This window comes from Bombus pascuorum, chromosome 1, assembly GCF_905332965.1.
Source record: "Bombus pascuorum chromosome 1, iyBomPasc1.1, whole genome shotgun sequence".
Taxonomy (NCBI): Eukaryota; Metazoa; Arthropoda; class Insecta; order Hymenoptera; family Apidae; genus Bombus; species Bombus pascuorum.
The window spans coordinates 25,322,715-25,347,032 of NC_083488.1; the positions used below are offsets into that span (position 1 = coordinate 25,322,715).

At 37.5% G+C, this 24,318-nt stretch overlaps 1 protein-coding gene across 3 annotated transcripts in view; it reads right to left on the bottom strand.

Moving 5' to 3' along the window:
• Nucleotides 1-24,318, bottom strand: part of LOC132914981 (uncharacterized) — a 292,404-nt gene that overhangs the window by 63,751 nt on the left and 204,335 nt on the right. For all 3 annotated transcript variants that reach the window (XM_060974585.1, XM_060974593.1, XM_060974575.1), the window contains one exon: nt 14,173-14,319. In XM_060974585.1, coding sequence (XP_060830568.1) covers nt 14,173-14,242 — 70 coding nt within the window. In that variant the 5' untranslated portion in view covers nt 14,243-14,319. The remainder of the gene's footprint in view (nt 1-14,172; nt 14,320-24,318) is intronic.

Below are 24,318 nucleotides of genomic sequence, written 5' to 3' on the forward strand. Positions count from 1 at the left end.
TTGGAACGTCCATGTGAAACGTGACTTTTGCAGCAGTCGAGTTACGTTGCTGGTTAATGCTTCGCAGAACTTGCCAAGTCGGATATCCTACGTGTATTTAAAAAATGACACAACTTAAACAACTGTTTTACGAAAAACGGAATTTACGAGCTTTTAAAATACATGTGCGATACGACGCAGCATTTTTAAAGGGATTGCAAATTTAGTGACTACTTTTTAATGGTACGTAGGCTGCATTATTATTTATGAATCATGATCTATGAAATTCTTTTAGCGTATATTGTGAAAATTAATTTCAGTGCTAAAAGTAGAATAGGAGATAGGTCCATGAAGATAGGATAAAAATACTACTATTGAAATTATCAATCCTCATAAAATTCGAGAGAATTACAAGACTATAAGACTATAGATCTTTGTTCTGGAAATTTCGACTTTTCTCAAAAGATACATCAAAGATATGGATCGAACCTATTTCTGAAAATTTTCCAAGAATTGAAATTTGATGATCGAAAGTGACTTCGAAATTGCAAGGCAACAGGGGTCGGATGTCTGATTTTCTATTTAGTACTATGTTTGACCAAACAATGAATTGACGTTGTTTCGATACAGGCTCAATCAGCTTGAGCCACTTCATACGTTTTCGCTTAGTGAACTACCAAATATAGGCCACCACGCAGCCGAGAATAAATGCGGGAAAGTAGCCAGGAAGTTAAATTATTTGCAATGGAGTTTCGATTATTCGATTTCCGATTATCAGAGAGTCCGTTTTATTTGAAGGAGCCCCGTGCAAGCTTCGAACGATCGGGAACTCCATTAAGGATAATCGACGTTTCTTTGTATCGGGCATTCGAGTTTTTCCTTCTTAAGGCTCCTTTCAAACTTCGTAATGCATTTTCTACCAACTCGGAAAATGCATGATTGGTAGCTTTAATCTACGTAAACGATGGTAATCGGACACTCGTAGCTTAACTCCACACCAGAAAAATCTTCCTTTGTAATTAACGATTTTAATACAAAGTTAGCATTGTTAATATAATTATTGAAAATGTATAGGTTCATTTCTAATTGTCTTCATATATACTCGGCAGCGCGGGGACACGCTTCATTGCAACTAACATCTGGAAGAAATTATGAAATAATAAAATTATTGACGAGTCTCATCAAATTTTACATATTTTGTTTTACCACACGAGAATATGTATTTAATAAATGATACATTACATTCCTTATCCCAGACATAAAATAATGACTAAGTTAAAAATGGTGCCTATATTCTATTAAAGAGGAGTATAGTGTAACAAAGTTGCTTGTTTGGATAGAAAAATTTGAATTCGATGAACTCCGATCTAAAATATCAATATTAGAAACCTCTGACCTCTATTCCATATTAAAATAGAAACGAGATTGTAAAATAATATTCCAGTATGAAAGGCTTGCAAGTAAGATAATATTCAATGGAGTGAAGATGAGAAAGAAGCAAAGGGGTTCTAAGGTTCGTCGTTAGTTCGCGAACTAAGAACGGAAAGATAGGGCGGCAGCGTAATCAACTGTCGTTATGGCATCTTTGGGAGCATCGTTAGTTTTTTTACTCGTTTTAGTCGTAGATGTCCATGATACAAACGCGGCGAATGAGCGTGAGAATGAGAGAGACAGGGAAAGATAGAGAGAGCGAAAGAGAAGCAGAGAACGTGTGCACGCAGGAAGCCGCGTTTGTACTCGTATTACACAGACAGTGGTCGGCGAACTGACGTACTGTAATTACCGTGGCAATTACTGCCGACACATTTCACATATACGTTGCCGCCTCATTGTGCTGTTCCGTTGCGCTCGAATTTTCGTGCCCACCGACTCGCCAACTCGCCGGATAAACAGATAAAAGTAGTCGAACAAGGGTTGAACGTATCCCGTACGTGGGATGAAACGACTCTATCGGCTAGAGGTGAATTCATTGCAACGGAAACGGTTCGGTTCTTGTTACGTCTTTTCAGACCGTACGACTCCCATTATGCACTACGTCCAATTCGTGAGAATTAGGTGTTAAGAAAGAGAGAGAGAGAGAGAGAGAGAGAGAGAGAGAGAGAGGGTATGAAAGCATTTATATTAGGTTGAATGCAAAGTTTATGTATTTTTTAATAACCGTAAGTTATTTCTTTGTTCCCGTAACCTCATTTGATATTCCACTAAATGCTGTGATTATCAGTGTATTTCTTTTTAAATCTCGTTGAAAGAAAAGGAATCATTTTTCAGTAGAATGCAGAACAATGGTCCAGCATATATGAGTTTTATAACTACAGTAAAAGATTGGAGAATTAAAGTAGAAAATTAATATGAAGCATACTCCATATTCGTTAGTCGTTGTAGAACCGTTTCAAATTAATGAGACAAGATTTTAATTAACATATATTTTAAAATCGATACTTATGGAATATAATATAATCTTATATCCCGTAGGAATATTGTATCTTGTAGGAATATATAATTAGCTTAATTTACTCGTTAACGAAATAATGTAGCTGAATTAGAACAATGAACAGATAATGTATATATGTTAGATAATGTGTAACGAGGTAATTTGATGATATGTGTACATAAGTCGATTCACAATAATCATAATATACTTCGGTGAATCTTGTATTCAAATGGGAGAAAAATAGATATATTAGATGTCTCTCATGAATAAGGAAGATGTATATGTATATTATTTATCGTGATGTTTACTTGTCATACGATATTTTTTTTAGTTTTCTTTGATTAATGTATTCGCATGTATATTAGAAGATTTACCATCAAGTTAGCGGCAACTAGGATAGTTAGCATCGCAAAATAGTCCTTGGATCGATCGTTACAGCGTCGAACTACCGCGGACTAACTAAAATGGTGGCAACCACTTTAGTATAATTGTGGCTTCGACCTTCTTGAAACTTTAATAGACACATGTATATTATGTATAACCAATGACAGGTTGAGTAATGCTATTAATCATGAACTACGAAGAACATTAATTTATTCATTTACTACAAACATATAAGTAGCAGACAAGAAACGAAATTAACATTGAAGGAAAAGCTAGCCGTAATTTATAACTCTGAGAAATCGAACATATTTATAAGACAAATTTCACTTTCTAAAATGATAAAACAACACATCATTATTGCACTTAAGAAACCAATGCGAATGAAGAAGCAATGCGTTTTGAAACCACACGAGCCATTCTGAAAAAAGATTGTTTCATTTCGAAGGACAAAATAAGAACGGAAATGACCCCAAAAACGTACAATTCTGTAGACGAATTAGATACCAGGGCCGATATTAGCGTTTATATCCATTCCGCGGTAGTGTTTCAGGCTATTTACGACTCTTCGTCATTGTCGGCTTTTAATTCACACGAATTTAATTTCAGTCCATTTTCCGGCCTATACGACCATCGATGGGTCCGCGGTTGCGGTAGTGGTAGCGCGCGCACCACCCATTATGCAACGAAATAATAATGATGTATTATTCGCCAGTTACAATAGATACCGAGGGGGTTGAAAATTGTACCGAAACAGGCTTTTGTTATCATAATTAATGAACTCCATCGAAGTGCACGGTTGGTAGCAACTTTCATCTTCCGAATGACGAGCGACCGCTATGTAGTTAGATGCACCGCGTAGACACATAGTCTCGATTGGCGTGGTTACGTTGCTAGAATTATTATCAAGTCCGACGTGGAATATATGCCATGAGTCGGAGCTCCGTAGCTCATTCGGCAACCCTGAAATTTCACAGTTATCTTGCCGGTCATATGCGGACGAAAGCACGCTTTATCCCATTCTCTCGTGGTTCACCCTCCACCGACCTTCCACGGAAACTAACTTGACCTGGCCCATCATTTCCGGTTCCTCGCTGTAGTTTGTAATGCGAGCTGAACCTTGTTCCGGCGTAATAACATGCGCTAATTGAGATGGATCTCTGCGGACCCTGCAAAAGAATTAAAAACCGCGATGCCAGGCCTCTGGTTTCCGGAGAGATTAAAGCGAGGAAAAGCGAGTCGCACGGTTTCAGGATCAGTGATCAATCTGTGGGTGGAAATGGAACGGGCAAACGACACGAACACTTTTTTATGGTAATAGGTGAAATTGGAAAGAATTACAAATATTATTGATATATTAGAATTCGGTTCTGACATGTTCTAAGAATGTATGTATGATAATACATTTTCCTTAATAACATTGTAATAATTTATCGATAATATCATTAATAATTTCAATAATATATTTTATGGCATTTACTCTCTGGTATGTAAGAGGTATCTTTCTTAGCTATGTAACATGGATTGACTATGTATTTTTAGAAAAATTCTTGAGGAAAATGATTAATATGAAGATGTAAAGCGATAAAGATAGTAAAAAATAACTATGATCGATGGACTTATTAAAAGTGATAATATTTAATAGCTAGTTTATGTCGTACATAAGCCACCAAAAATAAAGTATAGCTAGTTTATTTGTCTTCGTGTTTTTGTATAAGAGCTTTTATAATTAAAACACCTTTTATAACAGCTAATAGCAGATGTATACTAGCTTATGTAAATTGGCTACATTTGTCAGTTTTATGAAGTACATTGGGGTTCAGGTAACCTTTCTAGGATGAACATTACTTTTTTTAATTTCAGCATCTTAGCTTATTATACGTATCTAAATGTAAAAGTCCATTGTTTTTTTTTTTTTTTTGTTTTTTTTTAATTAAAGTCTCACATATAATTTAGGGGAAGAGTCAATAGATTTTAATTTCTGACATATTCATTAGTGAAACTACTGTTTGACAAATTAAGCTGCTGAAATCGTTGACAGGTTTCTTCACCCTACGTTTTACTTTCGGAAATGACTGTCACTCACAATAAAAAACGACTCACATGGAACTCTGGTATATTATCTACGATAGCGTGTGAGTCATATGATGAACAATAACATAATAAATATAGCCTGAAAGATTGCACGCTTTTCTCAGACTTGAGTGTCTTCCTGTATAATTATTTAAAAGAAAAGGTGTAATTTTTTTACAAATATAAAAAGATAAATTAAATTGTTCATAGATGGCGAGATTCATGACGCATTTTGTTTTAAATTCAATAATGACGAACACACGAGATTCAATATTTTACAATAAAAAATGGAACTGGATTCCAGAAAAAAGTTACGAAATTTCATGTACAAAAGCTTCATTGTGCAAGTACACCGTAAGTACATCGTTATTCATAAAAAGAAATTATCTGAAAATTTATTTGCTACCGTTATTGCTCGTTATTTATAATGCGTATGAAGACATAAAAATTACCACGAGAAAACTTAATATATCCTACAACCTTTATAGCTGTTATATTACCCATGGTTCGTCAATCGCTGAATAATTCATAACACTACCTTTCGCAGAAACATGATATTGGTGCAACGCTCGATGACTAAATCTTTTCATCAAAGCAATTATGATAAACAAGATAGGCCGATAGACCGAGGGATGAGATAACTAAATTTATTGCAAAACTCAAGCACGAAAGAACATACGGATCTATACTGAAATCTCAACCGGTATTACTCGTACATATTGTGTACATATAACTTCCTCAAATTCCTAAAAGTCTACATACCCCAAATTATAACATCATTGCACCAAAATATAACTAAAATAACATTTCTTTACTTCACGATTATTCTTCTTGCGCATTTTCCACTATATAATCATTTTCGTTCACTGTTATTCATGACTTTAAGTTCAATTTATATCACCACCACATCCTTCACTCTGATCTTTCACATTTCACACATTCAACATTAAAAACTGTCAACAGGTCTTTACCGAAATTTCAACTCACCTCTCGAATCATCCTGTCTTCGTCCACGATATTAGCCACACTGTACACAACACGTAGGAGAAACGCGATATCTTATCCAAACGAGTGACAGCTGGTCACGACGCGTTCGACGCACGATCGTTGATGGAAACGCACGAGATAGTTCCATTCGGCGATGACGGAGGCGAGAAAATGAAGTTGCGGGTTTACGCGCTAAACGGCATTCGGTCGATGACCTTACGTTTTCGTTTCTGGCTCGTAAACGCGTGAATGATTAAAATCTGGCAGCTAGCACACTTTTTTTTTAATAGGCATTTAACCTTCGTGTCGCGGCACGAATATCATCGCGTCGATTGTACTCGGAATATCGTTGTATACCATAGTCCTATGTATTCCTCGAATCCCTTTGTGACCAAGAATTTCTAAGTTTTACAACGTTCTCGAAGAAAGTAGCGACATAGTGGCAAAAGAAAATGAGCGACACTTCGTCTTATCGAACGTCATTTTTTCAGCTTAACGTAATAAATGTAAATGTATCGAGTTCCGAGCACGACACTACCGGTTGCACGATAACAAAGACGCAACCACTCTGGCAGAGTTGAAAAACACATAGATTAGTCGAAGATAAAAGTCTGTATTTACTACTTTCTCAACGGTTACTCGATTCTAATCTCAACCGTGTTTCACTCCCTCCTTTACCATTATCGATTCGCTAATCGACCTTGGGTTTCTCTTTCTTCTCATTTTCTTCTTTTTTTTTCTCCTTGATTCGTTCGGTAGTAAACGGATCGTTGGAAAATAGGTTATTTCAGGCTGGGAAACTTTCTCAGCGGGAATCGAGAAGGAGTTACGAGTTGTTTGGGAAAGCAAAGAAGTTTCCCAGTACCGAGTGGACACGATTACTCGGTGGAAAAGGAATAAGGAGAGCCGGGAAAATGGGCCGAGTTGATTGCTAAAAATTACGCCGCGCACGCCTCCATCTGTACACTCGGGATAAGCGAGTCGATCTAGCGTGAGATTGCATCTTCTTGTTAGAATTTGCAACAGCTGCCCTCCCCTGGCATTCAGCAACTGCTCTGGCTATCTGTACGAATACAGACTCAACTACCCAGCCCTTCTTTCTTCTCCCCTCATCTCACTCTCCAATCCTATACACTTCCGGTCAATACAAAAAGAGACGTTTGAAAGAGATCAAACTTCTTTGAGAACGTGTTTCTTAATTCGATGATATACAATACTAGTAGGTACTGGACAGTATATTTTCATTTTCGAGAACAAGTACATTGTATGTTATATCGATTAATGCAATTTACGTCCTTTACAAAGCTGTTTTAAGGATAATTCAAGGATACCTCAGAATTGCTTCAAGAATATTTCAAGCGCGTTTGAAAGAATGTTTCAAGGTTTCTTTAAAATTAGTTCAGGATGATTTCATTGATATTCTTCGAACGACGGTTCTATCAATCCTTATATCCTTCTGTTTCTGACTATAATAAACACATATTTCCGTATACGACTTAATCGATCTTCACAAACTAACTAAATCGATCAATTCACAACTGCTTTAAAAAGTACGTCTCAGGAAATTTTGTGGTTTCAAAGATATGTAACAAAAGCTTACATTACAAGAAATGTTCATAAAGTTGACAGTGCCAAAAAACAAGATGCAAAAGACTCGGTCTCGACGGAAACGATTCATCGATCACGTATAGTGTGCAGCACCGGCGTTTCTCCATTCAAAACAATTTCTTCCTCCAAGCGAAAGGGGAATGGAGACGTGTATTCAAGATGATCGTGACAAATGGAACGGTCGGTGCAACCCGGCGACGCCCTGCAAAAAGAAATAAATTTCTCCGGCGGGCAAGTGACGTTTGCGTCATAAATGATGTACGATCGAGAACGGAGCCGCTGTTTATTTAACTGCAGTTTCACCCCACGTTACTTCCTCCGTTGACATTGAATCCGGTCGAATGCTCGCGCGGCACTGATTTTCGCGACGTCGAGCGGAATGACGCGTGATGTTACGCGTTTCACTGACAACTGTTTGCCCGGGTGAATCCTGCTATCCGAAACATTTCGCATAGCGGTTGATAATTGCACGCTCTCGCGGTTACTACACGGTCACATTTTTGGCCACGATAACGACAAAGTTGTCGCGCGGCTCGTCTCTCGTTGGTTATCTCTCGTCTCGTCTTGATATCTGTATACATTTAAAGTATTTCTGCAATCGTGATACAGCGGAAAACGAAGAGTGACGTATCGTGAAAAGATTAGTTATACACGTGTGATAAAGTTTTTGAGTCATATGAGACTTTGATTGAGAAATGAATTACTTCCAGCCAAACGAAATTTCACTCTTCAATTTCTTGGAAAAGAAAGCTTATTTTTATGGAAAATAGTTGCAAAAGTTCGACTTAGATGTTTAATTTCGATTTTTAATAGGTTTCTAATTTGCTTTGGTACGAAACATACGTTAGAATCGAGTTGAGGCTATCACTGTTTGAGATGAATTGGAAAACACGTCATTGTCATGCAAATAAGTTCATCAAAGAGGTATCCAAGTTTTATCCACGAGGAGTGATTTACAGCTGGTATTCCTCAGAACAGGGTCGTTACAGAACATACAAAACTTTTTACGATGTTGCAAGTACTCCCATTTCCATTGTTAAACTAGTCTTTTAGCGATCTTTTTTCAAAACTGTACGAAGTGTGTCGTTATACAGTACAGTACCATCACATAGGAGTAATATACAGCCTCATATGAATGAACTATGAGACGAAATAGATTGACACTTTCCTTTCTTCCTCACGTTCTGTATTTTAGAATAAAGGTTGAATTAGTACTGTAAAGATTAGAACGATGAAACAATGGAAATTGTTACACTAATTGATACGTTCACTGCTGATTGAATTTGTTAATTGATACTTGTATCTTGTATTTGACTAAAAAATTACCATAGATGCTTTCCCAAAATTTTGAATTTACGATGCACGATATAAAAATAAGTACTGATTCCAATTCAAGACACGCACTGAACGTACTGAACGCTTCAATCGACCATCTCATTATTCATGTTCTATCAACCGTGTAACACTTAACAGCATCAATCAATATAAAAAAAAAAAAAATGTAGCAAACTATCTCCACTTATGTATGAACCGATCCTTAACTTTTGAACGTCCGTGTAGGTACCCTCGTTTCACTGAATGAAGATTTACTCGAGCAAACGTGACATTTCGACGCGACGCGGCGTGGAGTTATATCTCTCGAGAGTGTCTCGAGGACCGAGATTCATACTGTACAAAACAGTCTAGGTATGATAAACAAAAGTATCAGTGACGTTTCGCGTAGTCGACGTGTTGAATTTCCAGTGCAATCTGTCGGCGAAGGTGCGTTCGAATATGCATTATTGAACGAGAACGAAGAACTCTCATCGTGTCGTTGGGATACTCGTTCTATCTCGACAATCATGACAAAAAGGTCACGGCTTCGTGATTCTATGTTTCATATACATCGATATATACGTCAATCGGTGCAGGAATTTCACATGAGATTTACGCGAAACAAAAATAAGAAAGCGACAGGAATTTTTGACATGCATCATTGTTGCGTATAAATATTTTATTGTTACACGGCCTCGTTTCCAATCGTTGAATTGAATTACACTTTTACGAGTTTATAGCAGCCGGTGCCTATAAAATTGGCCTGTAGTTTAGCAGCCTTTTCAGCTTGATCCGTGGAGCGAGTACATATATACAGGAGGGAGGAAAAATATCGGTCGATGTTTCAGCCAGCAAATCCAGTCTGGCCGTTAACCCGAAGAAAATGTAATTTCGAACAAAAGAAAGCGCAGGGGGTGAAAGCCACGCTGCGCCGGAGATAACTATTACCGGTTGCGCTAAGGGTTCGTAAAGAATTTAATGTGCGCGCTGCTTGCCGGAAAAGTGGAAGAGCTTTTCTTCGAGCCGTTTCGAAGGACTAAAATAAAAACTTCATCTTTTATTTTTAAAGCCCTTTTAGAGTCTCAAGGAACCAGAGTTTTAGAGCATCGTTCGTCACCGGATTAACTTTCCGCCTTGGCACTTCAAATTGGCGTAAAGGCCAACTTATGAACGCAGAAACAAAACGGACATATTATTACCGTATATTCTTTTCCAATTATCTTCTGGTGTATATATATATGAAAACGGGTTTTATTATAGATACGATTCGATTCCACAACGAATTCGATAGCGTAAAACGAGGAAGGATTTCGCGGAGATCGTATGATGTATTTGACCTGATTTACGAATGATACCTATCTTTATGTTCCAATAATTCTTGTGGAACCCGAGCTTTCCTAGATTGATTTCCACGGAAACGTATTTGCAGTAACTGGCATCGTATAACGAACAGAACCGTGTCGAAGAACGACGAGAATCTATCTGTATAAACTCAAAATCTCTGACCTATAAAAAACTTCTACCATTTCAGATCCAAAATTAACTTCTAGTACGTTAAATCTACAAAGTTTACTACTTTTCTGGAATAGCATTCTTCTCTTTTCTTGTTCGAGGAACCGTTCTTCTTGTACATTCTACAATTATGAAATACATAGTGTTCCCAAAATTTTGACCATTGACGAAAGTATATGTTCGTAGTATAGTAAAGTTACGTTCTATATTCTAAGTGAACGTACGATACCGAACGATAACGTATCGCTGAAATTCGTGCAATGTAGCCAATCTTCGGACCACTTATCCCAATTCTATCGGTAACTGCCGCCGAAACGTAGTCAGCACGTTTGGTGGCAGTGAAATGAAACGAATTGCGATCGATACCAGCACGTAGGGGCACGTAATCGCTATTAGCTGCGGCTATCAACTAACCACGATGTGGATGATCTGTAGCAGTACGAAATAATCGCAATTAACTCCAGCTATCGGCTGGCTGTAAGGTCGATATATGCACAGCACCACGACGGAATAATCACGATTAACGGGCTCCATCAGCTGGTCATTATGTCGATTTCACATAGTCGTATATTTTTCTAGGGAAACTCGCGGACCCATTTACCCACTGACGTATTTCCGCGGGGGTGTATTCCAGTTTCGTTTCAACCATGTTGCTACGTATGAAAAGGGATCTAAAACAGGGTCACTGGATATTCCCTTTCAGTCCTTGCTACATTCTCTATTTCGTGATCAACGCGTCAGTGCACCTCGTTTTCTCTTTTATTCTCCTTACTTTTTGCTCTTTTCTGCTTATCAATTAATCGTCTGATTTTTGCGTACTGCATCTTTAATGTCTGAAATTCGAGAAAGATTCATGTAAATGGTGGAAGATATTTGACGCAACACATTTTATATCTTCGTTGTTATTAGGAATAATACATTTACTGAAATTAAACAGCGAACAGTAAAAAATGTATATTTCTTTTGAAAAAATGCAAAAAGTTTTGAAGTTTCGTTAAAAAATTCCTTGTCGTTTTATTCGCAACATTTCAATTGCAATCTTGTTCGATCAATCTACGCTATCGAATTGCGTGTCTTTAAAATAGTGGTTCTGAAATTCCAAGATTTCGTTGAATATTTTCTTACCACTGTATCTTTCACTATTTGGATTCCACGATTCTATGAAATTTAAACGTATTGAAGTATTTGCGGTGTTATGATAAACTATTTCCTGGTTTTTAATGGGTTGATTTGAAACGATTAAACGAAACCCTTTTAAAAGAAAAAACCGAGATAGAAATTAATCAATACCAAAACTTTTTCGCAACATTAAAATACTAAAACTCTAAATCATTCAAGAAGAAGCTTCTTCTCTGCATCCACCCTGTACATCCTACAGGGAGGGCATTATTATGCGTTTGGCCAAGTCAGTAAATAACGTTCACGGACTGTGTGTCATTGTGGCCGTAGCTCTGCACACTCTATTCGATGCATCCAATTTCCACTGATGACGACCAACTTTGCTTTACTTGGACGCGGTCTATGCCCGACAGAAACCGCATCCTTTGCGTCCGCGTAACATCATTGACAGAATAATACGCACACCCCATACGATAGGGCGGAGGGAGTCATTCGTTGCAGGCGAAATTTACGGCATTGGGATTGAATAAATGGGCAACGTGGCAAACGTGTGCCTTTAGGATCAGCAGATGCGTTATCGGTCATACGTTCGCCACCGATGTATGAACACGACGGGATTGTAATCAACATAACGGGGAAATAAACGTGCACGTGGGATGTTCGCCGTATCCACAAGTCATCCACTGACACCCGTTAGCGTTTCTCCAGGTTTCGCAATCACGCTGTTGCGTTTTGAACGCAGCCGTGTGCAGGCACGAGTGCAAATGGCGCGTCCTCCATTCTGCGGCCAAAGGATCATCTGATATCCTAATGCTATTTTCAACAGTTCAAACTAATTCATTGATGCATCAAAGCAACATCTATGTGAAACGAGCTTCAATTTTATCAAATAGAATTGGAATGGATTTTTTGGATTTCGTGATTTGACAACCGCGTGTAATTATATAATAACAATAACAATTAATTTTAATGCCGTATTTTGATTGTTTTAATACATTTCGAAATTATTAGGAATTATTATGATCACGAAAATTTGATACGTTACTGATATCGGTTTGAAATTTCATGGATTTGAAAATTTGACGAACATAAGAAGCACAGGATGAAGAAATGTAGAACCTAATGAAGAAGCGCTGTATTGGAAAATAAGGATACGCGCAAATACATTTTATACGTATTTGATCTGCCTTTTGGAAACATTATGCTAAAAACAGAATTGATAATTCGATGTTTAAATTCATCAGGATAAACCCAATCAATTCCACAATTATTTCAATCGATACTCAATTACGATTAAAAGGATAGCAAATGAGTAACTCCTTGATCGTCTTGACGATCTGAGGTAATAATCTGAGCGGGTACATTCTTCTTCCGTAAATTTAAATTTCACCTCGAGCTTCGGTCTGCTAGGGTACGGTAGTATCGATTCGCACTAAAAATACAAGTATCGTTCTCGTGGGACGCTGGAGCTCCACGATAGCCCCAATATAATTCCACTTTCTGGTAATTCCGTCATTCGTTATACGGTTCCATTTTGCGTTGAAACCGTGCCGTGATGGTCGTGGCATACAGTTATGAATCCGAATGCAAGTGCGAAAGAGAACACGCCGCGGTGCACCGCAACTTGCCCAGTAATTTTGGTCGTGTCGTAGTCACGTTTGTGCCTATACCAAGTAATGTAATCAACCCTTAACAGTCCACTTCTTTCCCTGTTCCTTACACTGGTGCCATTTTGTTTCATTGGCAACCGCTTTGTTTCAAGAGAATACAGTAGAACTTCGTTTATCTGAACTCATCGGCGAACAAACAGCTTATATCGTACAATTTAAGTTCATATAATAGAAGCTTATCAATTTTTCACGTTATCTATTATGCTTCTTCCGAGGTAAACGTAAAGGATTAGTCACTTTATCGCATAATCACCGTAGGAAAAGTAATATGTGTATTGCGACACAAACTGATTGGATTTGGTAATTGAGTTTGGAAATTTAAAATTTAAAATTTCGTAGGTTAATTTTTGTAGGGTGGCTAGTCGTGTAGGATGGCCGAATTAATCGAAAAATTATACGGTTACCAAGGGAAGGAATTAATTAAAATGGTTCATCAAGTTTATTGGGAAAGAAAGTATAGTCCGCGTTGATTACGCGCTAAATGGACTCGTTAACTTAATAGCAGTTATTTCTATTGCTCTTTGGTACAAATTCGCTACTAAAGAAGTAAAAAGGAAATTCCATTTATTTCTTGAGACTAAATCATTTCGTCGGCGTTTGCTATATTTTAATTGCAATTTATATTTTAATAATTGTAGATTGTAATTTTGCACGATTGTATATTACTGTGACGAACGATGAAATTATTATAGATAATAAAAAAATATATGTCGTCTATTATGTCATATGTGGTCAAGAATCAAGTCATAAAATATTTCAACTGTTCTTCAGTTAAAAAAATATCATAACTCTCATAATTATAATGGTAACGCACTTTTCTCAAAACTACAGTACAGTATTCTGACGAATGGAATATCTGATGACCGAAGTGCACATTCCCATAAGAATTTATATATCTAACTGTTCTGACGCATTCATAACGACAGTTCGTCATGTCACGTATCTATCGTAACCCTAGCCTAATCTACCAGTCAACGCACGAAACAGCGTCAAAGAGCAAAGAAGCATGAAATCGACCCAAATATAAATCCACACATGTTCCAACACCATCAACGAGTAGAATTCAATTTTACAGAGGGTTAGAACAGATTTACTCACGTCTGTGGAGATTTTCTTGGCGGCGCGTCGGTGCCTCGTCACTTGGTCCGTGGATCGATCGCCGGCGCATCAATATGTCGCTCCTGATCGCTGACTCGAAGATTCCTCGTCGACGTAAGTGGCGGCAATCCCCGCAGACGCGTGACACTAAAACACCAAAGACGAATGGTCCTCTATTAGATGAGTTCGTGGTGGACAGGTTTACGATGCGATCGATATCGATAGGTTCCATGGTAGTCACGTGCAACATCACGCTCGCGTTTTCGCGTCGAGCTGTCGCCGCGAGCATAGATATTATTAAATTCCTGATACGCGCGACGAGTCGCGCGCGCACCCCACCGAACGATAATTAACGCTGGCTATGCATTTTTCATGACACTTTTAATTGCAACGTTGTATCATGTGGCCGCTTTAATCAGGCCGAACTAATTTTCTCGCGGCCACTGTTCGAGACTTCGGCGAAACTTGTCGGCCATTGCAGAGGCCATTGCGTTGCATGATTAAAAAGTTTTGAACCTGACCACGAAACGAACCGCGGGGACCCTTTTAATTTGGATTTAAGGCGCGCGCGGGACGAACCAGCCAGCTTTATTCGCGCCGACCGTGAAATTGTCGAGAGACAGGGAGCCGCGCCTCTTCGGGTTCGGATAGAGCTCCGAAATTGCGGGGAACTGGCTCGTCGAGCGTGATTTCGCTCGTTCGTTTCGTTCCGTTGGTGAATGGCAACCGGGTTGAAACACGAGAGCGATATTGCGAAAGAAGTTGAATGGGCTGTTAGGTAAATTGCAAGTACACTGGCGAGGACCAGTGGCAATTGGCGGATTTATTGGGAAATTCCGATGTTAGGTGTTAGCGCAATTTTAATTTGGTAGTCCTAGAGAATGTTTGGTTAATTTAAATTGTTCTATCCAGAGGAATGTTTTATTATCTCAATTTTCGTATAATATTTATACTGTGATTTCGTTTAATTATTAAATATAGTTCTATTGATGTGTCTGTAATGAAATTTTGAACGTATCAACTTCGGCGCAAGAAGTAATAGACAATCGTAGGAAAAGTTATATGGAACAAAGGGACTTTTTGACAAACCTGGAACTGTCAGTTGCAAAAGCGGCCAACAACTGCTATGTTATTAGCTGTCGCGCGAGCGTGGCAACCTGGTTGAAATAGTCACGATGCACAAAGGCTAGGGCAGATAGATGTAACAAAAGAGAATATGGGGTCAATCGGGCAGTGACTGTGAGTAAATCGATACACACAGGAAAATGAACGAAAGCTGACGATAAAAGGAAGATTGATTTACGACGGTTTATCATTGGCTTGGATGAATGGAAAGCAGTCCATCAATTCTGTCGCTGCAGGAAAAAAAGTACGCGAATCAGTCGGACGTTATACCATTGCGGGTGGATGTAATTTCATGGGTACAATTTACATGGATACGGACAAAATTTTAATGACAGGACGTACATTGTTTCTGCAGTTGCAGTAAGAATTTTACGAAATTATCTGTCAGATAATCCAACAAAAAATGGACAAAAATTATACTATGTACTTATATTTTATTTGTTAGAAAAATAAGTGTTTACATTTTTCAATATTGTGTTTCACAGAATGAACATTTCTGGAGTAGCCATATGAAAGTACTACTAAATATACTTGGACTTAATTACTTAATTTGTCGTATACAAATAGTATTTTCCATAGTTACTATAATTCGAAGAATTTTTAATGCAGAAATAAGAATTGTCAAATTACGAATCCAAACATCAGCTGTTACACACTAAGATCTTTTTCAGTAAATATAATGGAACACATACATAGGAAACTCCAGCAGTAACGAAACCTAAAATAACGTGTAACTTCAAAATATCTAGACACCTATAAAAAACCACGATGTAATCGTCACGTAGTACATCTTCATACACGTACAATCCCTCGTAGCACGGGCATTCGAATCTTACTGCACGTTCATGGAAATGTACGTGAGATTGTGTGGTCGTAACCACGCTCTCTAAGTGAATGGCGCGTTTCCGGTTTTCTTCTGGTTCTTCGCAGCCCTTTGAATTCGCCGGCGGTTTCCATAGCCGCACGATATAAGGTAGGAAGAATCGACGAAATGCGTCGATGTCTGTGGAAGAAACGAGGAGCAGAGTAAGGAGCTCGAAGAGAGAGAACGAAGGGTTCGTCCGTCTGTGGTTGGTCGAAATCCAACATACCCGATGACAAGAGATGAGGGTAAGGTTAGATGGAACTGTACTTATGTATACGCGAAGCCGTAGTTACGAGACTGTGTATAAGCACGGCGCGGTTGTTATCTAAACGCGCGCGAGGCATATAGGGGCGAGCTTTAAAAGGGGTGGTTCATTGGCGTCGCGAAGGTGACAACACACACAAACACGCGCACGCGCGCGTGTATATATGTATATATAAGTATAACTGCGACTATAGAAGGGATACAGTGGACCAACAGTGTGTTCGTAAGTTATGTATCGCGTTCTTTGGAGTACAACCCTTTTTCTAAGCGGCATCACTCTCATCCCTCGACACCTTTTACGCAAACCCTTCTATTCCTCCACTCTTCTTGCTTTCTGGCTCGAGCTATCTTACTCTTTCTCCGATTGTGCGCTGATGCGAGTGCGGAAAGGCTTGTGGACGACCGCGTCACGAGAACAATGGAATAGTACGAGACAATCGACTATTCATGCGGGCCAACTTTGAATGAAAATATCTCTGTTCGTCGCTAAATTAGTCTGAATTGCGGCGATGCCAATTATCAACGGGCCACAGTGCTGGTAGTTATGCATCGTGTTTTGCTTTAGGTTGAGATGCTTGGGAAATTATTCGGGAGATTGTTTGTAAGAAATTGTTTGATTTGTATTAATTTGTAACTTGATTATTGTCCGAATATCTTTATGATATTAAATTTTGTCATTATTTGGTTTGTCGTTTATTGTGAAAAAATACGTACTTTAAATAAATAAAATTTACGTTTCTACTAATTACAATAAGAGATTAATATATTAAAAAAGAATCAATTGAATAACGCTACTAGTGCAAAAAATTTATACAACGATAATCATTGAAACATCATGACTTTGAAATATTAATGCAAGTTAAATTGTTTTATTTTATTAATAAACTTACAGTCGAAGGCATATTCGAATATTCATGGATATTTTATCATTCTCTTAACACAATTACATTATGCGTACTTTTAATATTACATAAATGAGCTTGCAATAATTTGCAATTTTTTACGTCAGAAAGTTTAATATAAACGCTATCAGGGACTCCGGGGAGTCAAAAAGTTTGTGAAGCGCCACGAGAACCATTATAATTAGCGGTTAAAGCTAGTTAATTTCAAATGAACTTGTTCGAACTTTCTTAAACTTTCCTTTTTTGTTCTTGTTCATTATTTTTTACGCGCTGCAATTTCTCTACAATGAAATTTGCACGATCTTACTAATATTTCACATGTTGTCTATCTATTACGAACAACATTCATCTTCAGAAACGTATGAAGTAGTATTTAACTAATTGCATAACATTATACCCACAAGACTTCCTCATTCTTTCATTTCTCATTCCTCTATAGTAAAATTAATTTCCAGGTCTTCTGAATATTTTACTAATTCCAAATCACTTAATTCCAGATTCTCACTAAATTCTTAAATTACTTTAAAACGCTACGCAAAATTTTGCAAGAAGATATATCAGAGTAAACTTTTATCTGCGAAGTTCAAATAAAACCAACGATATTACAATTGTCATACCAATTATGCAGGAATTTACATTTGTTTATAGACGTCGAGACGCAGATTAGATTAAACTAAATTATAAGAAAGCTAATAATCGATTATTCGACAAACCGAAATTGAGATTTGTCTATAGTCTACAAAGTCAAAACATAGATTAAATTAAATTATAAAAACAGAGAGACAGGCCAGATTTTGCCCAAATATTCCACGTGAACGATAATCTTAACTAATTGCATGACCTACGATAACCAAATGCTTTGTCTTCGGTGTAACGTGAAGTAAGATACAACCTGGCACAACAAGGTTCAAGGCCATCTGTTATCTAGCGAGCCGTTATCGAGCATCGGGAAGCACCACTATTGAACTGCAATGTACGACCGCAAGAAGCAACACGGAGGTGCAAATTTGCCGGTCGTGCCTCCTGATTATCGGACAGAGGTATAGTTATCGTAACCCGAGCGCGTTCTACAACTCTAGAGTTAGAGAGCTCTGTTGACTTTAAATGGTCATCGTACTTGTCACCGTTTTTACGTTCTTGTAGGTTTTCGATGGTAACTCAAGCTTAATGAGGCTGTCAGGCAAAAATTAAATAGAGCACAAACAGAGTTGTAAACGAGATTATTACAGTTTCGTTAACGTTCTCTAGAACATAGAGGGTAAAGATTTTTCCGATAAAATGCACAATGGGAGCTTTTTACGTTAGTTCTTTACAGATATGGAATTTTTAAAGAACATATATTGTTTAAATATGTTAGATTAAATAATAATTTTTATTTTATGATCTATAATACTACGCGAGAGAATGAAATTGAAAAGAAATTAGAACTCTGATAGCTGTCATTTCTAAGGAAAACTTCGAAATTTCCAGCAAAATTCGAATCGATTTTGAGATACAATTGCAAAAATATTAAATTAAAAGTGGTTTTGCTCGAGAAAGTAACAAGCAAGTGTTCACATTGTTATCGTAAAATCTTTGTTAAACACCGCCAGTCTTCTCACATGTTTGAGAATTTGCGAATTGAGATCAAGCCACAAACAATGAATTAACGAACTTGGATAGTTCGTTAGGAACAACTGCTGTTGTTGAAAGTTGGAGCACGTGCTCGGTCGAATTTTCATTGTAAAACGCTGATCCTGAAAATCGTAAATTGCAGCCGCGTCAAAGTACAGTGTATTGGGCTATAGAACATGTAGAACATATAGAACTAACTGTAAAACACATGCATACCTATTTCATATAAAATTCGTTTTGAACATATTTTGAATCTCAAAATTCTGGTATATCTACCAGACATCATTTTTCACTATAAAAATCCATTGAGAGCAGCAAGTTTATTAAATCACCCCATCCGTACATTTTTAACTTCGAAAAAATGGGTTTGTTTTTCCTTTCTATATCTTTGTCTATGTACTTCTTCAATGGAAATGAAAAAATGAAAATTTCCGGGTAAAGATCAATTCGATGGTAAGAGACCATAAAGAACGTAACGAGGAGCGTAGACGAGAAAAAGAAAGTTCCAAATGCTGACATAAGGAAAAGAACGTGTATGGAGGCAAGAGTAATCAACAAAAGAAATCGGCCGAGTGACTAACTATTAATTCAGCTTCATTGAGTTAGAAAAGTGGTCCTCCTACGGCGTAGACGCCGAAACTTTTCGAACAATTATTGGTCTTCCATGTTCTAGAGAATTCACGAGTCGCTGATCCTCGTGGATAAAGTTTCATTTTTCATTTGTTGCTTCCATTGAAGAAGGATCGAAAAGTAATTAAGAATTATTCCATCTCGGTCTTTTATTCGCACGAGGAGGTTTTGTTTGCAAGAATGTGCGAATGTGTGGAAAATTTTCAATTTGCTTTAATTCCCGTTTAAGCCGAGTATTTCAGGATTCAGGCACGTTACATTTCTTGATGTTTTAACGCAGTAACATTTTCATGTTCTTATTATTAAAAAATGTAGTGGTCTAATCGTGCAACTATTAGATACTAAACTAAATTAAGATTAAATATTTTTCTACAAATCGTTAAATAAGCTTGTGTCAAAAATATAAATTGTTTCTTAATTTATAGTGTGTTATTTCTCAGAATCGAATTCGATGAGTTTACAATATCTCAACGAAACGTATCCCGTTTTATCTTCTCAGTACGCGAACTAAGCCGGAACACGTTTAAATCGCGAGATTACCGCGCAATAATTCAAAGGTATTTATTTCACGATAGATCAACGATAATCGTCAATATCACAATGGTTTCCCATCGGGAAGTGAACAAAAGCGATAACACCTTCGACTATTTATCACAGAACAACATGGTCCAAGGTAATTCATTCTTTCGACAATCGATGTACCAGATTTTTCCGTTCGTTTCATGTCTCGTAACTCAAAATTGAATAAACGCATCCTGTTCAATTTTGAATCGTGTTCCTCTTGCGTTTCTTCGTGAGATCCATAATCCTACAAATTCCTATTCCCCATTGTCATTTATTAAAAAAATTATCGTTTCTAACGTTATATTAAAGTACTTTTACGAATTAAACACTTATTAATTAAATACAGAAGTGTTTTACTACCTCCACAAAGAAACCTACCTAGTAACAAAAATAATCGACGCTAAATCTATCCCAACATCCTTATATACACAAGATACCACTCTGTCAAGATTAATGACACATAGTATAGCAAAATAGATTGCTACATTCTGCACCTACAACAATCTTTGAATTAAGTTGGCCGATACACAAGAACCGAGGAGAATGGCAGAACGGGCTGGAATAAATTCCAATACCGCGTGCTTAGAAGCGGCAAAGAAGCGGAATTTACTAGGGGTTAGCGTTATCTGACGATGCTAAAACTGCTGCTATGCGACAAAGAATTCCAAGCGTTTATATCTAAGAGTGCGCACATCGTTCGGCTATTCTTACGCTTATCTGTAATTCTCTATATTTTCTTTTTTTTTTTTTACTGTTGTTTCTTATCCGAATGTATACTCGAGATATTTCTCGACTGCTGATAGCAACGGTGGCTACGTTCACGATCTACGTTCGACTTTCCAGATACAACCCCCGATGGATCGGCGAATCCTGTTTCCCTTTTTCACTCGTAATAAATGCCCTTGGCAGCAGTACCGTGTTAGGCATGACAGCAAACGCGTCACGGAAGCGGACTGTATAAGGGCTTATCTCGGCTGTAACACGATATACACGGTGGATTGCTTAATACCAGCAGCTGGCTATACCCTTCTTTGAATACTCCTGCTCGAAAGGAATCGAGGGAAAAGCTCGCCCTGTTTTGTGGAGGAAACTTGTTGAATGAGACGATAACTGGATTTTACGGTTTCGTTAACAGATAACGAAAGGTGCTCTTCATTATTCGTATTTTCGTAACTGTTTGTATGAGTTTGTTGAAGGTTCGCAATCGTCTGGAATTGGAATTTTGTTTGTTTTACGGGAGAAAAAATAGTTTTTAATTAATTAGAATTTTTTAATTCAGTTAGTGAAAAAGATTAATTTCAATGTAAGAATATGGTAGTAAAATAAGTGAAATAAAACTATAGTTCTAAAAAATTAATACCATGCGCTTAGATTATTTGTAATGTAATAATTAATATAAAAGGAAACGACTTCATTGATGAAGTTTCTTGCAAAATATATCTAATTAAATTCTAAAATTTTGGAAAACACAAACAAACTTTATGTGCGTTAATTTTGGAAATGTAACAAGAGAAATATCCGAGTATAAATTTCAATTCAATAATCTGCTTTAATATTAAATTTGACCTTGTTATTTGCGTAAGAGAAATTATTTTTGGCTGTTTGGAATTTCAATTTATGCGCACGGATAATTTTGATTTGTCCAACCATAATCATTTTGAGCAGGAAATTTCCACGTGGATTAAATACTGAAATATCAATAATTAATAATGTAATATTCATGAAATTATTTAATAAATATTCTAACTGATTAAAGTACTCTTTCGATAACCAAATAATTTAAACACGAACATTGTTCCAACAATTCAAATTCAGTGATCCATCGCCAGTTTTCTTGCTATAAATACAATTTCCTCGTTAAAATCACAGCCCTTTCTTTCCTTAAGATCATATTTTAGCATTTCGAAAACAGCGTTTCATACTACGATCAACACAGACAAACACCTTGATATGCAATTTTCATCGAACAAATAATAAAAAAACCTATTTAACTATGTATATGAAACGGCGAACTATAATAAAAGCGTATGCAACCGGGAACAGTGGAAATCGATCCAATTATTTTCAATTATCATCGCCATTACAATACCAAAACTCAAGCAATTCTGCAACCATAGTGATATTTTAACTGCAATTTCCACAATTATTTTCAATCGCTCTCTCTCGATTTCCCATGAATCATTCCATATCCACGCACCGTATCCTGGCATCTATATATCCGCACCGAAAACCACAATATATCACGAGGCTCGCGTGCCACACTTCCACTTGCCGTGGTTTGCCGAGGTCGTTCGAGTATCGAACCGCGATAGTGGCCTGTTTTCCGCGGGTGGGATCGGTTTTAAGGTCAACAGTGGAAGAAGAGGAAGGACGCGAACGATCAACGGGGCGAATCAGCGATACCGCCAGTGGATTTAACGCGAACTGGTTGGAACGAAGGTAGATTGTGTCCGGATAAAGATATCGGATTAAAGGCTAGCTACGAAACGAAATAACGAGTATAGGTGCTAGCGAGATTTTATGGAGGGTACTTGTTGCACGACGAGAGGGGAGCGTTGTAAGTTGCGTGGAAGATAAGTGGGCATGAGGAGTTAGACGTTTCTCGTGCCATCGCATAGCCAGATAGCGACCAAGACGTTTGAACATGCGTGGATTATCTTGTTACTGTGAATCTAGTAGGTGAAAGGGCGAGTTATGAAGTGAGAACTGGTGAAGAATCTGTTTGGCCTATCAGATTTGCTGGCTCGCATAAGTATTTGAACATTTAAGGAAATTAACGTTGTTATCGTAATAATCGTCTAATAGAATATTAACTTTAGACAGTTAAACTTAGCATGATTGTAATTTGTTTGCCGAACACGTAGTCATACTGGAAGATAGCTTTTTACGTTTTACGTAGTGTATACTTATTGTATACTTGCAACGTAGTAATTATGTAAATCTGTACGAGCCTGAATTCAAAACACCATTAAATATCCAACAATGGCACAATGCTACACGAGGAAAAAATAAAAGAAAGGGAATAAATTACTGGAATACTTTCGTCTTTAATAAGTGGGTTTATTAGGCTGTTCTAAACTGAAACACGCGAAAAAATTATGTCAAAACTGTTTCTGAGGAAATCGAGCGAATAACACGCGCATGCTTTATACCTGGTAAGCATCAGTCTTCGAAATTCAGATCGATGTGAGAAATGAAATAAAAGTTTTGTTAGTACAATACATCGTACATTATAGATCATATTTGGAACTGTCTCTAAAATATTCAAATATGGTACAGTTCTATTTTCGGAATCATCCACTTGCACACCTATTTTCTGTCTACGAAGCTTGAAACTCTAAAATTGTTCAGACAGCTCGGTATCAATTAGTTCTAGTCCGATTCTATTCTAGTACAAGTCGAATTCCATCCGAATTTCAGTTCAATTCTGAACGGAACTCTGCTTCAGTCTAAGTCACTTGTAAGCTGTGTATCTTCAACCTCTATGTGCCAATGAAATACACAGCCGCCTTGGACACTATTCTGAGCGATAACATTCGCGCAGTACTAATCCTCTAAGAGTATTACAGAAACAAGATATCGAAGTGTATATATAAATAATTATCATTGCAATTAATTCAAAATAGATTAAAATGAATTAAATCAAATTCCACGATATTATACATATACATAATATTCTATATATATATGTATATTGTTTAAGTGAAAAAAGAATCTTTGGTCACAGGTTACGCAAGAAAAATTAGAAAGAAATCTCAAGGTTTCTAGTTAGTTTTATCCCTCACGTAGAATTTGATCCACGTCAGCCAAGGTGGTGTTGAACGAAAGCAAGAGCGAAGGCAATATTTCAAGGGTTAAAGGGTCGGGGGCCGCGAAATCTTGCGTCGCTCAGGAACAAGACATTATGTAAAAATGGTTCGTATTCGTAGGATCCCTCCCGTTACAGGAAGACGAATGGCGTCGCTCGGCCAGAGCATTAATCTCGATTGATGCATGGAAAGTTTAGCAGGCAGTGTTCACGTGGAAATCGGATCGGTATCCGTATAAAACGCGGCTTTTTCACAGCTTTGAACGGTGTGTGGTGCCCTCCGTACGATTTTCCTTGTGGCGGTAATATATTTTTATCACGTTCGCAGACGCGGTTGCGCGCGCGTTTTCTTTCGCTCTCCTAAATCATTTTTT